At 43.4% G+C, this 21,954-nt stretch overlaps 2 protein-coding genes across 3 annotated transcripts in view; one reads left to right on the forward strand and one right to left on the reverse strand.

Annotated features, from left to right (window-relative positions):
- LOC109896935 (ras and Rab interactor 2) overlaps positions 1 to 10,516 on the forward strand; it is a 46,425-nt gene extending 35,909 nt beyond the window's left edge. Inside the window, exons 12-13 of one of the 2 annotated variants that reach the window (XM_020491395.2) lie at positions 287 to 462; positions 8,793 to 10,516. In XM_020491395.2, the coding sequence (XP_020346984.1) occupies positions 287 to 462; positions 8,793 to 9,116 (500 nt within the window). In that variant the 3' untranslated portion in view covers positions 9,117 to 10,516. The remainder of the gene's footprint in view (positions 1 to 286; positions 463 to 8,792) is intronic. The other variant, XM_020491396.2, reaches the window with a different exon arrangement.
- LOC109896936 (actin-related protein 2-like) lies at positions 10,284 to 18,979 on the reverse strand. Its single transcript, XM_020491397.2, has 9 exons — positions 18,749 to 18,979; positions 14,303 to 14,413; positions 13,877 to 14,035; positions 13,511 to 13,640; positions 13,190 to 13,326; positions 12,789 to 12,938; positions 12,415 to 12,560; positions 11,838 to 11,970; positions 10,284 to 11,613 (listed from the first exon to the last, which is right to left on the reverse strand). Exons 1-9 carry the CDS (start codon positions 18,794 to 18,796, stop codon positions 11,443 to 11,445), a joined length of 1,185 nt encoding a protein of 394 aa, XP_020346986.1. The 5' UTR covers positions 18,797 to 18,979; the 3' UTR covers positions 10,284 to 11,442.
- Between the last annotated feature and the right edge of the window lie 2,975 nt (positions 18,980 to 21,954).

A 21,954-nucleotide genomic window follows, 5' to 3' on the forward strand; every position in this document is an offset into this window, starting at 1 on the left:
ACTGTAATTAGTAAATGGTTTATAAATGTGGGAGTTATGATTAATAAATGTTTTTTTACAGACCATTAAAATAAAGTGTTGCCACACACCTTACTTCTACCCCAAAGGAGAGGGTACCACTATGGACCTCACCCACTACAACCCTTTCTCTCATACACCCCTCCACCTTTAAAATAATAACATGGGGGATAATGAAGACATATGTGGGTGAATGGATATTTAGATGGCATTCAAAGTCACTGTATTGACATTTCACTGTGCTCCGTGCCCCCACTCCGTCTCCTAGGTGGGTACTACCTGACCAGCGTCTATGCTAGCCTGTGTCTGATCCAGAGCCCGGAGGCGGAGGGGGACCAAGTCCTCCCAGGAGGTCTGACTCGTGAGGCCCAGGATGGGCTGAGGGAGTGGGGCCACAGACGCAGCCTGGAAGCCAAGAGCCACCAGGAGAGACAACAGAACCAGGTAAGACACTATTTCAATCAATCAATGTTATTTTATAAATCCCTTTTCACATCAGCAGTTGTCACAAAGAAATGTACAGTTATATTTCAACTACTTGTTTCGATATCTCACAATGGGATTGTCTCAGTGGATCACATCTCCTGGATGTCTGCCCGCTAGTCATTCTCGCCTCTCTTCCTTGCGGAAGAGACCACTACCCTCAGCACGACTAGATCCCTGTCTCCCTACTGAACTGTTCTCAGGCGAATCGCAAGGTTAATGCTGCCGAACATAGGACAATCAGCTTCCATTGATAGTGTTGAGTACTGACCATAAGGAAGGTTTTGCTTCGAGTAGAATACATTTTCTACTCCTCAGTCTCCAGTGGTAGCTAACATTACACAGCTAGCTACGCCGCAGACATTAGCTAACCTGGCTAGCTAGCTGGAAAGCTAGCTAACCACACTAACAAAGGGCTAGCTCACTCCACGGCTTAAACTAACCTGGTTAGCTCCCTGGAAAGCAAGCTAACCATATCAGCATCACTGCCTGCAACACAGTAATATTGCTAGCTCCGTTCTCTCGTCTAGTTTAACCATGGTTTACTTGTTTGTGTTAACTAGACCGACTGGTTAGCCTCATGGCTCTACGGTCGTGGGAGAATACCTACCCAAAGTCGAACTGCCACCACGTGGTTCCCTCCGGTTAGCACTGTGCTAGCTACAGTGTGCCTTAGTCATGAGGTAGCTGCTAGCTAGCTAACCCATTATTGCCTCTAGGCTTGGGCGGTATACCGTATATACCGTATACAGGGGTATTTGGAAAAAGCCACAAGATAGTTTTTCAAAACCGTCTAAAACATTTTTTAAATATGTGAATATTTGCAGCTAATTTTAAGTTTATACTTGCAGTCAACTTGTGCAATACATTAGGAGATAATGCAGATTGCGTTCTTCATTTTATCTCTCACATTATTTCACATTATGAAGCTTACCGTAGTTCCCCAGAACAAATCAAATTGTTTTTGTCACATGCGCCAAATACAACAGGTGTAGTAGACCTTACAGTGAAATGCTTACTTACAAGCCCTTAACCAACAATGCAGTTTTAAGAAAAATGCCAAAAAAGGTTACGATTAAAGAGCAGCAGTAAAATAACAATAGTGCGGCTATATACAGGGGTTACCGGTACATAATCAATGTGCGGGGGCACCGGTTATTCAAGGTAATTGAGGTAATATGTACATGTAGGTATAGTTATTAAAGTGACTATTCATAGATAATAACAGAGAGTAGCAGCAGCGTAAAAGAGGGGGAGGAAGCAATGCAAATAGTCTGGGTAGCCATTTGATTAGATGTTCAGGAGTCTTATGGCTTGGCAGTGCTGTTTATAAGCCTCTTGGACCTAGACAGCTTGCTGTGCAGTAGCAGAGAGAACAGTCTATGTCTAGGGTGGCTGGGGTCTTTGACAATTTTTAGGACCTTCCTCTGACACCGCCTGGTATATAGGTCCTGGATGGCAGGAAGCTTGGCCCCAGTGATGTACTGAGCCGTACGCACTACCCTCTGTAGTACCTTGCAGTCGGAGGCCAAGCAGTTGCCATACCAGGCATGATGCAACCCGTCAGGATGCTCTCGATGGTGCAGCTGTAGAACCTTTTGAGGATCTAAGTACCCACACCAAATCTTTTCAGTCTCCTGAGAGGGAGTACGTTTTCTCGTGCCCTCTTTACAATTGTCTTGGTGTGCTTGGACCATGTTAGTTTGTTGGTGATTTGGACGCCAAGGAACTTGAAGCTTTCAACTTGCTCCACTACAGCCCTGTCGATGAGAATGGTGGCATGCTCGGTCCTCCTTTTCCTGTAGTCCACAATCATCTCCTTAGTCCTGATCGTGTTGAGGGAGAGGTTGTTGTCCTTGCAATACACGGTCACGTCTCTGACGTCCCCCTACAGGCTGTCTCATCATTGTCGGTGATCAGGCCTACCACTGTTGTGTCATCGGCAATCTTAATGATGGTGTTGGAGTCGTGCCTGGCCGTGCAGTCATGAGTGAACAGAGTACAGTGGGGGACTGAGCATGCACCCATGAGGGGTCCCTCTGTTGAGGATCAGCTTGGGAAATGTGTTGTTAACCAACCCTTACCACCTGGGGGCGGCCCGTCAGGAAGTCCAGGATCAATTTGCAGAGGGAGGTGTTTAGTCCCTGGGGCCTTAGCTTAGTTGTGATGCTTTGAGGGCACTATGGTGTTAAACGCTGAGCTGTAGTCAATGAATAGCATTCTCACATAGGTGTTCCTTTTGTCCAGGTATGACAGGGCAGTATGGAGTGCAATAGAGATTGCATCATCTGTGGATCTGTTGGGGCAGTGTGCAAATTGGAGTGGGCCTAGGGTTTCAGCCTTTCAAAGCACTTCATGGCTAGAGATGTGAGTGCTACGGTCGGTAGTCATTTAGGCAGGTTACCTTAGTGTTCTTGGGCACAGAGACTATGGTGGTCTGCTTGAGACATGTTGATATTACAGATTCAGACAGGGAGAGGTTGAAAATGTCAATGAAGACACTTGCCGGTTGATCAGGGCATGCTCGGAGTACACGTCCTGGTAATCCGTCTTGCCCTGCGGCCTTGTGAATGTTGACCTGTCTAAAGGTCTTACTCACATCGGCTGCGGAGAGCGTGATCACACAGTCGTCCGGAACAGCTGGTGCTCTCATGCATGTTTCAGTGTTACTTGCCTCGAAGCGAGCATAGAAGTAATTTAGCTCGTTTGGTAGGCTCGTGTCACTGGGCAGCTCTCGGATGTGCTTCCCTTTGTAGTCTGTTATAGTTTGCAAGCCCTGCCACGCCTGACGAGTGTCGGAGCCGGTGTAGTACGATTCAATCTTAGTCCTGTATTGAGACTCTTTGCCTGTTTGATGGTTCATCCGAGGGCATAGAGGGATTTCTTATAAGCTTCCAGGTTAGAGTCCCGCTCCTTGAAAGTGGCAGCTCTACCCTTTAGCTCAGTGTGGATTTTGCCTGTAATCCATGGCTTCTGGTTGGGGTATGTACGCACAGTCACTATGAGGATGACGTCATCGATGCACTTATTGATGAAGCCAGTGACTGATGTGGTGTACTCCTCAATGCCATCGGAAGAATCCCGGGAAATATATTCCAGTCTATGCTAGCAAAACAGTCCTGTAGCTTAACATGTGCTTCATCTGACCACTTTTTTATTGACCTAGTTACTGGTGCTTCCTGCTTTAATTTTTGCTTGTAAGCAGGAATCCGGAGGATAGAATTATGGTCAGAGTTGCAATATGGAGGGCAGGGGAGAGCATTGTACGCGTCTCTGTGTGTGTAGTAAAGGTGGTCTAGAGTTTTTCCACCTCTTGTTCCTCATTTAACATGCAGGTAGAAATGAAGTAAAACGGATTTAAGTTTCCCTGCATTAAAGTCCAGTTGAGCTGTCACTTGTTTGTTTGTAAACAGCACAACGGGAGAAAGAGGGAGCCGATGAGCCCATAGTGTTCTATATCTAGAGCGTTCTATAGAATTCACTACTAAATGTTTGCCATCAGATATTTTATCATATATTTCTGCCAGAAGTCACAGATCTCTGGATGAGTTATCTGTACAGTTGCCATTTTTCCCCTGTGCTTCCTGTTAGCGTTTTTTCTCCTCCTTTCTTCTCACATCTGCTCCGTGTACACAAGCTGCTTCCTTCAGAAAAGCATGCATCACAACTTTGTTCATTTGCACAATTTCACTCATTCAACTTTCGCTTGTAAGTGTCCACTCACTGAAAATCACATTTGGTAGCTAGTAAGCTATGCTTGCATAACTTTATGAGTTGGATTTACTTGTCGTTGCAATTAGTGTTCGTTATCGTTATTGCGTTTGTTGTCGCTTGTTGGCATTTAGTTATTTTGCTATTCGTTTGTGCAAAATGTTTTTTGCATTCTGATAACCAATGGGCTTTTATTGTGTTTTTAGTGCCCCCTTGTGTGATATGCCGGTAATACCTTCAATCCCAGGAGGAGAGAGACTGCATGACATAAGCTAGCTTCTACTAGGTAGCTTATGCCTATCAAAAGCCCAGGGCTTAATATGACACCCTAGACCCGCTCCAATTTTCTTACTGCCCAAATAGGTCCACAGACAATGCAATCTCAACCACACTGCACACTGCCCTAACCCATCTGGACAAGAGGAATACCTATGTGAGAATGCTGTTCATCGACTACAGCTCAGCATTTAACACCATAATACCCTCCAAACTCGTCATCAAACTTGAGACCCTGGGTCTCGACCCCGCCCTGTGCAACTGGGTACTGGACTTCCCGACGGGCCGCCCCCAGGTGGTGAGGGTAGGTAACAACATCTCCACCCCGCTGATCCTCAACACTGGGGCCCCACAAGGGTGCGTTCTGAGCCCTCTCCTGTACTCCCTGTTCACCCATTCCTGCGTGGCCATGCACACCTCCAACTCAATCAAGTTTGCGGACGACACTACAGTGGTAGGCTTGATTACCAAAAACGACGAGACGGCCTACAGGGAGGAGGTGAGGGCCCTCAGAGTGTGGTGTCAGCAAAATAACCTGACACTCAACGTCAACAAAACAAATGAGATGATTGTGGACTTCAGGAAACAGCAGAGGGAGCACCCCCCTATCCACATCGATGGACAGTCGTGGAGAGGGTAGTACGTTTTTAAGTTCCTCGGCTTACACATCACGGACAAACTGAATTGGTCCACCCACACAGACAGTGTCGTGAAGAAGGCGCAGCAGCGCCTCTTCAACCTCAGGAGGCTGAAGAAATTTGGCTTGTCACCAAAAGCACTCACAAACTTCTACAGATGCACAATCGAGAGCATCCTGTCGGGCTGTATCACCGCCTGGTACGGCAACTGCTCCGCCCACAACCGTAAGGCTCTCCAGAGGGTAGTGAGGTCTGCACAACGCATCACCGGGGGCAAACTACCTGCCCTCCAGGACACCTACACCACCCGATGTCACAGGAAGGCCATAAAGATCATCAAGGACCAAGGAACAACCACCCGAGCCACTGCCTGTTCACCCCGCTATCATCCAGAAGGCGAGGTCAGTACAGGTGCATCAAAGCAGGGACCGAGAAACTGCAAAACAGCTTTATCTCAAGGCCATCAGACTGTTAAACAGCCACCACTAACATTGACTCCAGCCACTTTAATAATGGGAATTGATGGAAATTGATGTAAAATATATCACTAGCCATTTTAAACAATGCTACTTAATATAATGTTTACATACCCTACATTACTCATCTCATATGTATATGTATATACTGTACCCTATATCATCTACTGCATATTTATGTAATACATGTATCACTAGCCACTTTAAACTATGCCACTTTGTTTACATACCCTACATTACTCATCTCATATGTATATACTGTACTCGATACCATCTACTGCATCTTGCCTATGCCGTTCTGTACCATCACTCATTCATATATCTTTATGTACATATTCTTTATCCCTTTACACTTGTGTGTGTAAGGTAGTAGTTTTGGAATTGTTAGGTTAGATTACTCGTTGGTTATTACTGCATTGTCGGAACTGGAAGCGCAAGCATTTCGCTACCCTCGCATTAACATCTGCTAACCATGTGTATGTGACAAAGACATTTGATTTGTTGTTTTTACAAAAGGTGTCTTGTCATCAGCTATCCCTGTTCTATACAATGGCTACTGCTGCCCCACCCCAAGGCTAGCTGAGCCAAGCACTCAAACCCCCGTGTTCTTGCGCTTGCGGCTCCATGATTGCAGAAAATTATTTTCACCTTCTATGTATCAATTTCCTCGGAAGGGAGCATGCTCAGGAAGCTTTCAACAACCCCAAGTCCTGTTGTCATTGTAAATTGCTGAAATTGCTGTGGGTATCAGGAGGAGGCCCTCCCTCACCTCGCAGCCACCAACCGAGGTTGAGGCTCAACCCCCCACAACCGAGGTAAGCTGGGGCGAGCCCCTCACTGTCTGACGATATCGTGTCGGGAAAGCGAGCTAGGGGATGACAACGGGGATAAATCTTTTGCGTGTCCTCAACTTTGAGACTGAGATTGAGGTTGAAGACACCGTTGTTGTTCCCCTCTCAAGTCCCTAGGTCTCCCTGCCCCCAGGACGGAAGAGCCGCAAATCTCCCTCACTTGGAGTTTAGGCTCCTCAGCAGTTGCAAGTGAGCCACGGCCAGACTTGGCATCGAGTGTCCGGCTCCCTTAGGGGGCCAGGACTCCAGAAAGGACCTGTATGATGGGGAAAGACTCCCATCCTGCATGTCCCCCGTTAAGCAACTGCTTCCTGCGGTCCCAGTTTGCCTCAGGGAGGCTAGGAGCTTATGGGACGAGCCCCTTAACAGCAAGGTCCTGGCTAGGGACTCCCCTAGCCTGCACAATATGGAGGAATCCGGATTTTGCGACACTCCCATGGTGGAGCCGTCACTGGCTGATTACCTCCACCCCACATGGCGTGCTACTGGCACTATACTAGTACTTCCCTCTTTGTAAAGACGGAGCACTTTTCTGCCTGTATTTTCCACAAACGTACAAAACCTCAACCCTATCAATCAGAGTACTCAACATGACCTCTGGATTGATGGGCTACCAGGCAAAGTTACTGGAGGAGGTGGGGAAGCAACTGGATTTGGATCCTGGGGATGAGATCTGTATGATTACAGATCTCAACCTACGCCCCTCCCATATGCCATCCGAGGCTGTGGGTGGCATACGGGGAGAAAGGGGCACTTTGATTAACCTTGTCCAGCTTATCAGACAAAAGAGAAAGTGGACCTCCTGTGACACCAAGACGTTTTTCAATGCACAGATGTGAATAATAGACTCTCCCCTCGGAAGAGTCAGCATGTCCGCTCTCCCTCTGGTCACCCAGACCTCGGTTCAAATAGCATTCATTTTCCTTCAAATACTTTAGCTGTGCTGGATTGTGATGCCTGGTGCAATGGAACCAATGGAATAGTCCCAAAAGAACAAACCCCGCCCATCTAGCACTCCAGACAGGCGCACCCTCCTCGTGCTTGTTATTCCCCAAATTCTGACCACCATTCACCAGTTAACATAGTACACTGGATAGCTGATTAGTGACGTGTAGTATACTCACTCCCTTCAAATAGCTGCTAGTTCTAACACACACACAGCCACACCATTCTCCTAGTATTTGAAGCGTCCACAAATGATGACCACCATTCACCATATGAAATGGTACAAATACTGTGGTTAGCTATTCAGTCACTTGGGCTGCTCACTCTATTCAAATAGCTATAACACACACGCACACCCGCCAACAGATTTGCAGTACTGGCACTGAGGGAGATCAGTGAGCTAGCTAAGTGCTATGAAGAAGTGGGCGGTCAGATAACATGAAATTTACTGAGCAGCAGCAACCCACTGAAGAGAGCAAACACAATATGCACACGGACAGCGAGGAGCTCAGTGACTCTGTAAGTTGCTGCTTTTTAATGTTGTTTAATGACGTGGTTATAATAGTGGGTAATGGGAAACTTTTTTGCTGGGGCTGTATCGTGTGTGTGTGTGTGTGCTATATGGCGCTGGTACTGTAGGTGGTTCTCCACTTATGTAATACATTTGAACAGTACTGAACATTCAGACAGTGTTATGTGTATTATGGTACGCTGTGTTCACATTTAGTGGAGATGTATATTATTGTACATTCATGTATACTAGTGTATGGATTATTTTTGTCAAGATGAAGGGACTGTATGACTTAATGGAGCTGGTTAAATGTATGTTTACAGTGTGTGCGTTTTAAGGTGGGTGTGTTTTAACGTAAAGATATAAAAGTAGAGAATTTGTTAGAATATGAAGACTATACATGCCTATGAATACTGTTGAATAAACAGTGAAGACTGTATGCACTGTAGGCTATTTGAGAGTGGTTGGTATAGATTTATTTTGAGGAATGAGAATTTATGGTATATAGCCTACAGTATGTAAAGCTGTGTAATGAATAGTAGCCTATTGAGCCTGTGTGTATAATGTACTGTGTTGAGTGTTGAATTTGTTAGCTTGGTTCAAATTAGCTTGGTTCAAATGAATGGAAAATGATCTGTTATTTTGAACCTCTCTGAGCTTTGTGTTGCCTCGGAGGGCTGTGTTATAAAGGCTGCTTGTGTGAGTTAATAAGATGATACATCTTCTAACTTATTTTGTGTGTGCGTGTTTTTGTGTGTGTGGGGGGGGGGCTCGTATGTATGTGTGTGTCTGCTTCTACATGTGTGTGTTTCTGCCTGTGTGTGTTTCTCTGTGTGTGTGTGTGTGTGTGTGTGTGTGTGTGTGTGTGTGTGTGTGTGTGCAGAGGTGCGTTCGGGTACTGTTCCAGGACGGCGAGCGCAGTGCTGTGCGGACGCTGCAGTGGAGAGCCGGCGAGAGCAGCGAGGCCCTGGCCCAGCTCTGTGCCTCCACCTTCGCCGTCTCCGAGCCCCAGGACTACACCCTCTACTGGAGGTCCGGGGGGGAGATGAGGACCCTTCCCACCCAGGCACAGCCTAAGGACCTGGCCAGCCACAGCGAGGGAGGCCCCTCTCTCTCCTACCTCCGCACGGACCACGACTTCAGCAAGATGCGGCGGCTGACCAGAGGGGGAGCTGTGGACCTGGGGGAGTCTATGTGTGAGGAGTGATTGAGGGAAGGAGAGAGGAAGAGAGGGAAGGGTACTTCTCGGATCTCAGCGTTTTTCGATTGGTTGATTGATTAAAAAAGCTGTGTTGTGTCTTGGACGTGTTGTCATAACTACAGCCCACACTAAAGACTAAGGGGCTAGTCTCAAATGACACCCTATTCCATAGTGGAGGTTTAAAGGTAGCGCACTGCACTACATGTTTGTTGAAAGTAGTGCACTATATGGGGAATATGGTGTCACTTGATACAGCCTTAGATAAAGGGGAGGTTGGTAGTCTATTATTCACATCACTTCTGTGCATCAGTCTGCTGCTCGCTGGTCGGAACCATAGAATTAGAATGAATTCTATGTCTATGTTCAGAACCCTGTTATTGAGGGTTGGGGTGGGGGGCTAAACCACTAGCTACCAGTATGTCCTTTGGGAGTATTGCTACTGTACAAGCAACATAAATATTTTTTACAAGACCAAACCTCAATACCAAAGTTAAGAAAGTAAAGTCATACACATAGGAATGTGTGAAGCTTAAAGGATAATCTTTACTTTAACGTAAGATGGACGTGGTTCTTTTGACTTATTTACAGTGTTACGGATATAGGAGTAAATAAGAGCCAATACAAGCAAACACCATGAAGCCATTTTGTGATTCTGGGTCTGAGGTACTGTTGATGTTGACGCTGCCATCTCTCGTCACATATTGTCGACAGTTGACAGGGTGGGGGGAAATATTCTAAACTTTACAAGTAGACAACATGTATGAGGACTTTTGTTAAATGGCACAATATTTCCTTGTTTTGCCAAATTAATTTCACTTTACGATAAGAAAGGGACATATTTGTCAGAATAATACCTTTTTTTCTGTTTTACTTTCAATTACTGTTTCTATAGAACTGCTGTAACATTCCATGAAAAAAAGGAGCTTCTCAGAGAAAAGACAATCTGTGACAACGGCCAATGAAAATGGGACCATGTAATACCTCATGGTGATTGGTTGAATGTAAAGTCACCATGGTGACTCCTCCCGCTGCAGGTCATCTTTGTCAACTGACTGTTCAACTCAATGTTATTTTCAAAAAACAACTTATGATAATGTATTATTACAATAATTGTTTAAAAATGTGGAATAGTTATATTTAATATGAATCACAAGTTTATTTATGAAAGTGAAAAGTTTCCATTGGACGACGGTTAATTTAAAGACGAACAATGACACATTCTCTGAAGACTATTGCATGCTGTTTTCATTTTATGTAAAGAACCTGCAGGTTTCGTATGTGATGCATGTGTTGGTTGTGTTGAAAAATGCAACATTATGGCATTCACTTTCTTTTCATGTATAAACACATTGCTGTATTTTGTCCAGAATTACAAAATCGCAATAAAATTGCAATATCTGTTCATAGTGCTGTTACATGATGTATTCTTTGTTTATCAGTGTTTGCTGCCTAAAATATGTACCGTAATATCATGATGAAGTTATAATGCAGAGGGAATGTTACAAGTCCGAACTGGGAGACAGCTAATTACTATTCTTATATAGCAGACAGATTCTGGCAACCTCAAACCACCACGGTCACAAGATCTTTGACTAATCATATTCTCTACACTGTCAGAATAAACAAACATGGCTATTTTTCCAACTGTGTTTACACACATGATGGGTGACAGAGAATAAGTGATAACTGACATTCTTTAAAGACACAAAGATATAGTCCAACACTGAACGGCTATTCAGTCAAAGACCATAACATTCACTTTATTCCATTCGGCATTTAGATTAAAGTCAGTTGTGTTTATTTTCATATGCATTTGAAACAACATAACGAACCTCATCAAAAGGGTTCAATTTGACACTGTGAGAATTAAAATGGTAAAAAATGTGAAACATTACAATTGTACAATTATATTGTGTAATTGTACTGTGTAATTGTTGTACTGTATGCAATACAATATGTCAATTTGACAAGGAAAACATCTTGGAAAGTTGATCGTTACGAAGAGGAGAATGCTATTCTATGTCATGCTTCTTATAACAGAGATTTCTAATCAGAGCTAATGGCTGGCCCCTATGCATCCAGGAAAGCATGATCATTTCTCTATTACAGAATCACAGTTTTTAACACAGTATCATATACTCTTTCTTTTGTATTAAGTCTAGCTGACCCCGGCCCCCATTTTATCCAGTATCGTGTTCATTAGAGCACAGCGTTTTCTTCCATTTGTGCCAAGTCAATACGACCGAGCACTTCTATCTATTGCCGCGCCCCAGTTTGTCCGGCACCCCCAGACCTCGTCTGTGTGAGACCCTACCTAACCCCTATTTCACCTTTATCTCACGCCTCCTCCCAGTTTGTCCAGAACCCTTAGGCCTTTCTCCAGGTACTCAGCCCGGCTCAACCAGAAGGACTCCTTGTCCTTCATGATGTTAGCCAGCACTGCGCCACCCATGAACACCATGTGTTTACGCCGTGGAGGGTCCTCAATGCGGATCTTAAACTTCTGTACAGAGGGAGGAAAGTAACGGGAAAGGGGAGTGGGTCGAAAGATATGTGGTAAACTAAAATGAAGGAACACAACATATACACAGGTTTACTTATTGTAGTGTGTGTGTGTGTGTGTGTGTGTGTGTGTGTGTGTGTGTGTGTGTGTGTGTGTGTGTGTGTGTGTGTGTGTGTGTGTGTGTGTGTGTACAAGCGTTCGTGCATGTATGTGCGTGTGCTTACAGAGAGCTTCTCAGTGTCCCCCTGCAGCACCCTCTCCAGGTAGAGCTGTTTTATCTCTCTCTCCAGTCTGGAGGGAAGGCCGGGGTACATGGTGGTGCCTCCAGACAGCACAATGTGCTTGTAGAAGTCAGACCTTCCGGAGGGAGAGGCACATACAACATGGAATCAGACATAAACCATAACGTGTGCAAACAGTTCTCATTCATTTAACGGGTGGGTGAGGGAGATTGAGGTCATCTAGCTACAGATGTATAATATTATGGCTTATATAATACATTTAATACAGCTACCAAACAACTACAATAACCTACACGTACACATGTATGTAACAACAATATATAATGTGTGTAAACATATGTAAACATATATATTACAACTATGTAACAACTATTGTGCAGATCTCTAACTTTAGCACGGGCCAACAGTGTATTGTACTGTACTGTATAGCTGACCTGATGCTATAGCCTAGCCTCCTCCCATACTTGTATGACATTAAAACACACAATAGAAAGGTTTACTACAACACATAGAGTATGAGACAAGGCTAGCTAGCGGCGCAGGGTGGCGTATCGCTGACCTGAGATCTATGTCAGCAGCCTGGATGGTGTTGAACAGCAGCTCAGCCACGCCGGCTCCCTCTACATTGATGAGGTGGGGCTGGAAGAGGGCCTCAGGGGCCCCGAACCGCTCCCCTCCCACCATCACCTGACGACCGTCAGGGAGCTAGAACAGAGAGCGAGTAAGTGAATAATTACACATTCATACCTCTTTATTTTCTGAAGTATTTTATGACACATTTACAGTAGCTATGGGCATGGGGTAGAGAGATTTATATGAGGTTATCCTGGGTGTCCGATTGTTCCTGAGTTTTGCTACAAGCTAAAAGAGTATTGATCACATTCATAAGCATTCGCTCTAATTGACACGTGTGGATAGGGTTAGCTACAGTACTATGTATGACTCCACTAGCACAGTGGTCTCTGTGGCCAGTCTCTGCTCCTGTTCTATGTTGTATCCCACGTAGCATAGTTCCTCCTTCATCATGCGGACCGTCTCAAAGTCCGCCGACTGGTTGAAGACATAGCCGCGCAGCAACAGCAGCTGGGAGATGGGTCAGAGGTGGGGAAAAAAACAAAGGAGTCTTTTATATTCATCCCCAGAAAGTAATTTTCATTACAAAATAGTTCATGAGGAATGTGTAGTCCTATAGGCTATGTGTTTGCAAAGATTTTGCATGATGATTGACACGAGGGAGAGAATTAACGTTGCCATATATCCGTCCCAGGTGATAGCCCAGGTAGTGTACTGCATAGGGAATAGGGTGCCATTTGGGACGCGACCCTTGTACACACCTTGATGAGGTAGCGTGTGATGTCACGCCCTGCGATGTCCAGCCTGCGCGTGAGATGCGGGAGAGAGAAGCCCTCGTACACGGGACAGATGTGGGTCACACCGTCACCCGAATCCACAACCACACCCGTTAGCAACCCTGGAGACAGGACAGGGCAGGACACACAGGGTCACGTAACAGATGGTATGATGGTGACTGACTGGGTTCGAACCTGCGCCCCCACAAGAATGTGTTATCCTGTTGAGCTAAAGTCTAGGCATTACTATATATATATATATATAAAACAGGGAGAGCCATGTCTTTGGGTCTCGTCTCCCCTTACCCTGGGCATAGAGTGTGAGCACGGCTTGGATAGCTACATAGATGCCGTGGAACTGGTAGGTCTCGAACATGACCTCAGCAATCTTCTCCCGGTTCTTAGTGGGGTTCATGGGCGGTTCCGTCAGCAGCACCTTGAATCAAATTCAACTGTATTGATCCCCACACAACATACACGGAGGGCAGAGGAATGTAAAAACGGTTTTTTTAACTTAAAGATGCAATCCTAAGGTTTTATGGAATGTCTAAAAAGTCATAGTCTAAAAAAACATTGGAAGTTTAACAGACTAAATGCACTTCATACCTAGGTCTCTCTTGCAATTTATTTGTGTTTTACCTCAATTAAACTAACCTATATAGAATAACTGACCTTGCAGTCTGGGGGGCTGATATTGAGGCGCCCAGGGCCGAAGGTGTAGTCCCACAGGTGAAGCATGTCTTCCCAGGAGCGCACGATGCCGTTGTCCATGGGGTAGGACACCTCCAGCATGGAGCGACACTCACTGGCCTCATCACCCACCATCAAGTCCTAGGTTTAGGTTTGGGTGGTCACCAGGGGAGTTGGTTTGGATTTCTTTTGATTATTCCAAAATATACAGAGGCTACAGACATGGAACTTTGAGATATTACCTCTATATTGTGATTGTCAGAGAGGGAGTTCACAGTCATGCACAATTAAAGGAGAATATGCTCAGCTGAGGAGCAATCGTGTTTGGAGAAGAACTTTTCCCTTGACACATAAGAGTCGGTGTTTATCTTTAGGCTGGAAGTCAACTGCCTCCTTAATTAACCTCACCTTAATCTCCATGTTTCCGACCTTGGTGTTTGAACGAATGACGGGCCGACCCACCAACGCAGGGAAGATGTGCTCGGGGAAGTTGGAGCCAGCGAAGCCACACTTGACAAACTGCATGGAAACCAATTTGAAATAAACATTCTGTTGGTTCAATACACTTTCAACATGAGGTGAAGGACATACCAGTCTGCTGAAAAAGTCATACATTTTTGTGCATTGAGTGGAAACCAAGATGTGACCACGGAGAATGTCACTCATGCTAAACTTCTGCAAAATGTTTTCAGTTCAACTTTAAAGGCTGATGTGTCAAACAACTGCATCAAGTCATCAATAAAAACAGTGTAAAATGCATCTTGAAATAGTAAATTATACATTCTATTTCTGTCTATTTACCTGTATCAGCCTTTAAAGTTGAACTGAAAATATTTTGCAGAAATTTAGCATGATTTAGCAAATTTAACATTCTCTCTGGTCACATTTTGGTTTCCACTCAATGCCCAAAAATGTTTGACTTTTTCAGCATATTGGTATTTTTGTACAGTGTATTCTTTAAATGTCCTAACTTGTCTTTTTTGGCCAAGACACATTCCATACCCTGTAGATGTGCAATACATTCCAATCATTCCTGCGGGATGCCCCAACAGAGTTCATTGCGGCGCGGCCTGCATTTTTCATGCTGCAGGCGTTCAGAAATATTGTATTAGAAACACCTCTGTTGTATTATTCACAAACTCTCAGCATTCGCAGCTTTGAGTTCAGTAGTCTACCTCTCCTCTCCTAGTTGGACATACGAGATCAAGTGTGCTATACGTGTGGTCTCAATTAAATAGAGTAGCCTGCCTACCCAGTAAATAAAGCCCATGGCCTTTTTAGTCAAATACTTCTAGTACGTTGAACTCAAAGTCAATGAAAAGACATTATTACTTAAAATATTTGTGCTATTGACTCAAAACTAAATGAGAAGTCACATGAACTACATTTTTTTAAAGAAGCACTATGCAGAAATTGCTCTGCCATTTCCTGGTTGCTAAAATGTTTATAGTTCGCCTAATTTCAGTTTATGTGACAAAACAAGCAAGTGTAGTGTAGAGAATCATTGTACCATCTAAACCGTTGTGAAATATAATTTCCATAACCAAAACTATTGGATTTTCAGCTGTTTGAAGCTGATGTTCAAAACCGAAAGTAACATTGGGTGATTGATTGAGTAATCTTACGGTACACAAAGATACATAACTATACTTTTTCTAAACCAATCCAATCATTTAGTTATATTTGGTTGTTCCAGTTTAAACGGTTTAGGTAGTCACCTCACACTGTTCCTAAATCTGGAACTCATTATGGTTGCAGGTGAATAAAAATGTCTGTTGAATTTCCTAGCTATGGCTAGATTCCAATAGGAATCACACATCACTCTGCAAACCAGTCTAATCTGACTTGTAGGTAGGGTTGCAAAATTCTATTACATTTCTCAGGTTATCTAGTAATCCCGGTTTGAAGATTCATGGAAATCCTTCAACCATGATTTTTTTTTAATCTGGGAATTTTGGGAAAGTTTGCAGGCCTGATGTGTCCTGTAAACCATCAGTTTCCGGCAACTGTATTAAGGTAACGCTAGGCCTACAAATAAGGCCTTATGAGATATGTATTGTCATAAAGAGTTTAATTATAATGACAACACTTGACTAGGAACTCACTTGGTGAAGGCCACAGGACTGAAAATTAACGAATTCAACAACCATGTCTATAACCAGGTTTCCATTCAACCTTTTTATCTGAGTAAAATGGGAACCGCTAATTTGTCAGTAAACTTTTCAAATGTCGACAAAACAAAATATGCTAGACATGATGGGAACTTTTTTTGTGTCAGTAAAATTAATTATGCAATAAATGACGGAGGAAACGCTTTTATGCGCAAATATTGATATAATAACCATCATATCGACGTAAACTTGGAGTCAAGCGATGACAAGTTGTGTGGTCCTCCCACAGCGACTAGGGAAAGCATGCAGTTTATTAGGCTACAGACGTAAATTATCATGAACTTCAGATAAACTCATCGTCTTGCACTCTATTGATATAATGATCGACGCTTGGCTGCCGTTTGACAAATAAAAAGTATCGGTCTTTTGTCTATAATAATATCATCATGTAGCCTATACCTGCACTGTAGGCTAAATGCAAATTGTTGGCTAGAGCGCACGTGCCAATTCCAAAATGTAGTTATAACGCAACATTTTGGGAAAATATGATAGAAACACATTTAACTTTGAATTTTTATTCGGTACATGGGAATTTAAGGCAAAAGACATGTTTATGTGCACTACATCACTCACAGCCTTTTATATTCAACAAATTAATTTGATGAAAACACATCTCAGGTGTGAAAATGGGCATATTGTTGCATGGGCAGAGAATCACGTGGCAGTTATCTTTCCAAGGAAATTGACTTAAATATTATTATGCTATAGTTTACTACAGTGTCTGTAAATAAATATTGATAATGGAAAGAAGTGGAGGGCGCCCAACAAGCGTGATTCGAGGTGCAGTCCAAAAATATGACCATCACTGAAAAGGAAAAGGCGCAACCTGCGTTTACCATGGTCAGCGAGGGTCGCGCCTTTTTCCTTTTCAATAGGCTAAATATGAATTACCCATTTATTTGTCTCTACCTACAAATAGTCCCACTCCTAAAAGGTATGCTATATCGTATCTGCAAAACGTACTGTAGCTCAAGAGAAAGTGCAAGTGTCCGCGGTCATCATTCTTGCTGCTTCAAATTCGGTAGCCTTACATATCCTCTTGGACATGCGAGATCAGGTGCCGTATTGTCTCAATTAAAAAGAGTAGGCTATATGCATGGGCGGAGACGCACGGGGCAGATAAATACAAATAAACTACATTTCTAAATATGATTTGGCTATAGTTTACTACATTGCCATGGAATAAAAATGCCTATTTGATCACCAATATCTGTCTCTGTCTGAAAATCGTATCTCAAAAGTGTCCGCTCTCTCTCCAACTATGCTCTCGTCAAACTACTGTACGTCTAGCCTACTGGTTTATATAGCCCAGTAAAACCGATCGATAGTCTAATATAATGGGCCACGTGATAATCTCTGGTAATTTAATCTAATCTATTTACTAGATCATTTCTGCGCATTTGTTTATTGCCTATAGGGCGCAAAATTGCTGGGACAATAGCTGCCAAACGAGCTGCGTCACACACCTAAAATAACATTGCGCGACTTAGGTTGGGTTCGGGGCCAGATCTTGCGGGAGCAGGTGGGAGTCGGACATAAAAACCAGAGAGTGGGCGGGAGCAGCATTAAAAACTGCGGTTGCGGGCGGGAGCGGGATTAAGAAATCAGTCCCGCCTAGACCTCTATTCCAATCAGTAGCACCAGCCGCAAGTGTGGAGGCTGGGCCAGTGAACTCTTGTAGCTCATAAATCTATGTTGTACCTCTGCAGGACATGAAGTTTAAAGGACCTTTCAATGTCCATTTGTTTCGTGCAGATGAACTCAAGAAGCAAGAAGCATGAGGAATTGAGAATCATCTCAGAAAGTATTGGGTTGTGTTCCTTCCTGGTTCCCGTCCAATAACAGCTCACTCCAACACATCACCACCATGTATGGCAGTTTGTGTGAATAAGAGGAGTCGGCTGTGACAAGTCCAGACAGATGTGCATTCATAACAGACCCACACCCCAACCTACTACCTGCGCAGAGAGCAGCATTCTACATAGGCTTCTACAACATCATACTTTTTTAGTGACTCTCTGTTACCACATTTATGAATTAAATGTTGCAACTTTGTAGCAAGGTACTAGAAAATAACTTAACTGTGCTGTTATCAACACACAACACAGCATTTTGGGGGCCCTGAGTGAGATACGGTTGCAAATTTGTTTCAATTTCATATTCAAATTTCCTGCAATCCTACTAAGATACTTGTTTTCAGTTTTAAAGCTATTCTACCCATTTTGCCATGATGTGGAGAGAAATGTTTGCAGTTTTGCTGCAAATTTCCTGTAATTCTACACATTTTGCCATGACTTATTCCATATGAATGATATCTGAGTGAGAGTGACTAACAAAATCAGTGAGGGTCCCCTGGAGGTCTGGGCCCCTGGGTCAGGATTCGGTCATGTTTACTACAAGTTTGGATAACTGGCTAGACTAATTCACCAATCTGAATTTATTTATTTTTTTAAAATTGGGGGGGGGGGGGCATCTAGCCAAATGGACAAATACAATTGATTAAGATACAGCGTCACACACCTATATTACTTCTTGCAGGCTGTTAAATTCCAATTATGCATACACTCATAATTCATTCCCAAATCCTAAATGAACATTCAATATTATAATTGTTTTACTCGGTGGGGTAGTGATAAAACTCTTAAAGTTATTAAAACAACGTTTTGTCGACATATTCACTCACCCCTGTGCCATTGTCACAGACGACAACCTTTCTGCCCTCGCTGTCCATGTTCCACTGATGCTGAGTGAAGGTACCTCTATATATTCCCTCCCGTCGGGGGCTCTCAACACAGGCTAGTCCAATTAAGCAACACTTAATTTCTTTCTAAACACGGGGAAAGATTCTTGCAAAATGCAAAATACGAGGGACTGCAGCAAATTCTTCTTCCTTCAATAACGTGAAGTGTGGGCGGAGTCGAGACTAGTTGGGGTAGGAGAAAAGACAGGGGGGGGGGGCGGAATTGGCGTAGGTCTACAGGTAGGCTATGTGTCAATCTCACTGTCTAATTGTTGGTCACAAATCTACTCTGATTGTTCAATTATTAAAAAGTGAAGTCAGAGGATGATGCCGTCAAACCCAGCACACATGAGTCCTCCTCCAAAACAAACAAACAACCTATGGCTTCATCCTCTTGATCACTATCCAATATTCGCTCCTTTTCACCTTTAAACGCTCATGCCTCGTTCGTGCAGACCTCGACATCAGGTTTAGATCAACATTGTTTCATTTATTCCAAATTCATACACAACCAGACACATTTTTACAAAATACTTATTTTCCAATGAATACATCGCACAACAATGTATTGTTTGGTGATGTTAATGTGGGTATATTTATATAAAGATACAACAGTCATATATATGAACCAGGTCGTTATTCTGTCCTAAAAGGTTTATAGGCACATCAAGGAGTTGTGCTTCACGTTCACCCTTAGGCTACTTATCAATCTTGCTTTTATATTTCGTAGTTTCATTTCGTTCCTATCCGATTCACTCACTTACTGTTTTGCTCTGAAAGGCAACGCATGGATGAACTACATCTCTAGAGAGAGCAATGCAGAGGATTCCACACACTGAATAATGCCTCATACAACAGTCTAAAGAATATACCAGGTTGGAAAAATATTATAATGGGGATGTTTTGGACACATCATCCAAAGCAGCAGAGTTATACAGTTGTTACATTGTCATAATAGAAGAAGAATGTTAAACTATCTAATCTAAATGCAAATGTGTGGTGATGACGTGGGATGTCTTTTCCATACATAACAACATTGTCTGGAGCCTAAATCTATTTGTTGTTCTGTTAGCTTTCGGGAACAGTAATGGTTTAGAACGGTGGCTAAATGGAAGTGAATCACAATTACAAGAGTTCCGTGTGGCTGTGATGCCCACAGAACTATGATGCCCACGGAATGAAAGTAGACTGAGAATCTGTAGTTCCTTTTTAAGGCAGTGACGTCATAAGCAGTTCTGAGTTGACAGACGACTGCTCATGTTAGAAACCAACAGCCTACCGAAGGCATTGTTCATTGTAAGGGGCAAATTAAGAAACGGGATTAAAGCTAGTACTGAATGATAAACTACTAAAAAAATAGACTCCCTATGAGTTGAAACCGGTCAAAACATATGATATTATAATTCAGGTTCAGTATTTACTCTAACTCTAAGACTGTGACGATGTATATTATTTCTATAAATAATGTGCCTGAGAATAGTTATTGCTGTTATAGAATATGTTCTGACTACCCACGTTCCAGCCCAAATCTACAGGACAGAGAATTGTAGTTGGTACTTCTTTGTACAAGTCAGCAGCACACAGGCATAAAGTACTACAGTGGCTTGCGAAAGTATTCACCCCCCTTGGCATTTTTCCTATTTTGTTGCCTTACAACCTGGAATTAAAATTGATTTTGAGGGGGGGTTGTATCATTTCATTTACACCACTTTGAAGATGCAAAATATTTTTCATTGTGAAACAGACAAGAAATAAGACAAAAAAATTGAAAACTTGAGCGTGTATAACTATCCCCCCCCCCCCCCCCCCCCACACACAAAAAAAAACTATACTTTGTAGAGGCACCTTTTGCTGCAATTACTGCTGCAAGTCTCTTGGGGTATGTCTCTGTAAGCTTGGCACATCTACCCACTGCAATTCTTTCCCATTGTTCAAGGCAAAACTGCTCCAGCTCCTTCAAGTTGGATGGGATCCGCTGGTGTACAGCAATCTTTAAGTCATATGACAGATTCTCAATTGGATTGAGGTCTGAGCTTTGACTAGGCCATTCCAATACATTTAAATGTTTCCCCTTGAACCACTCGAATGTGTTGCTTCAGCAGTATGCTTAGGGTCCTTGTCCTGCTGGAAGGTGAAAAATCTATGGAAGACCGAAACAGGTTTCCCTCAAGAATTTCCCTGTATTTAGCGCCATTCTTTAATTCTGACCAGTTTCCCAATCCATGCCGATGAACAACTCCCCCACAGCATGATGCTGCCACTACCATGCTTCACTGTGGGGGTGGTGTTCTCTGGGCGATGAGAGGTGTTGGGTCTGCCCCAGACATAGCGTTTTCCTTGATGGCCAAAAAGCTCAATTTTAGTCTCATCTGACCAGAGTACCTTCTTCCATATGTTTGGGGAGTCTCCCACATGCCTTTTGGTGAGCACCAAACGGGTTTGCTTATTATCTTCCTTAAGCAATTGCTTTTTTCTGACCACTCTTCCGTAACCCCAGCTCTGTGGAGTATACGGCTTAACGTTGTCCTATGGACAGATACTCCAATCTCCACGGTGGAGCTTTGCATATCTTTGGTCTCTTTGTTGCCTCTCTGATTAATGCCATCCTTGCCTTGTCTGTGAGTTTTGGTGGGCGGCCCTCTCTTGACAGTTTTGTTGTGGTGCCATATTCTTTCAGTTTTTAAATAATGGATTAGTGGTGCCAGATTCTTTCTGTTTTTTAATCATGGATTAATGGTGCTCAGTGGGATGTTCAAAGTTTTGGATATTTTTTATAACCCAACCCTGATCTGTACTTCTCCACAACTTTGTCCCTGACCTGTTTGGAGAGCTCCTTGGTCTTCATGGTGCCGCTTGCTTGGTGGTGCCCCTTGCTTAGTGGTGTTGCAGACTCTGGGGCCTTTCAGAACAGGTGTATATATACACTGAGATAATGTTACAGATCATGTGACACTTAGATTGCACACAGGTAGACTTTATTTAACTAATTATGTGACTTCTGAAGGTAATTGGTTGCACAAGATCTTATTTAGGGGCTTCATAGCAAAGGGGGTGAATACATATGCACACACCATTTTTTTTCATTTCACTTCACCAATTTGGACTATTTTGTGTTTGTCCATTACAAGAAATCCAAATAAAAATCCATT

This window comes from Oncorhynchus kisutch, linkage group LG9 (genome assembly GCF_002021735.2).
Source record: "Oncorhynchus kisutch isolate 150728-3 linkage group LG9, Okis_V2, whole genome shotgun sequence".
Taxonomy (NCBI): Eukaryota; Metazoa; Chordata; class Actinopteri; order Salmoniformes; family Salmonidae; genus Oncorhynchus; species Oncorhynchus kisutch.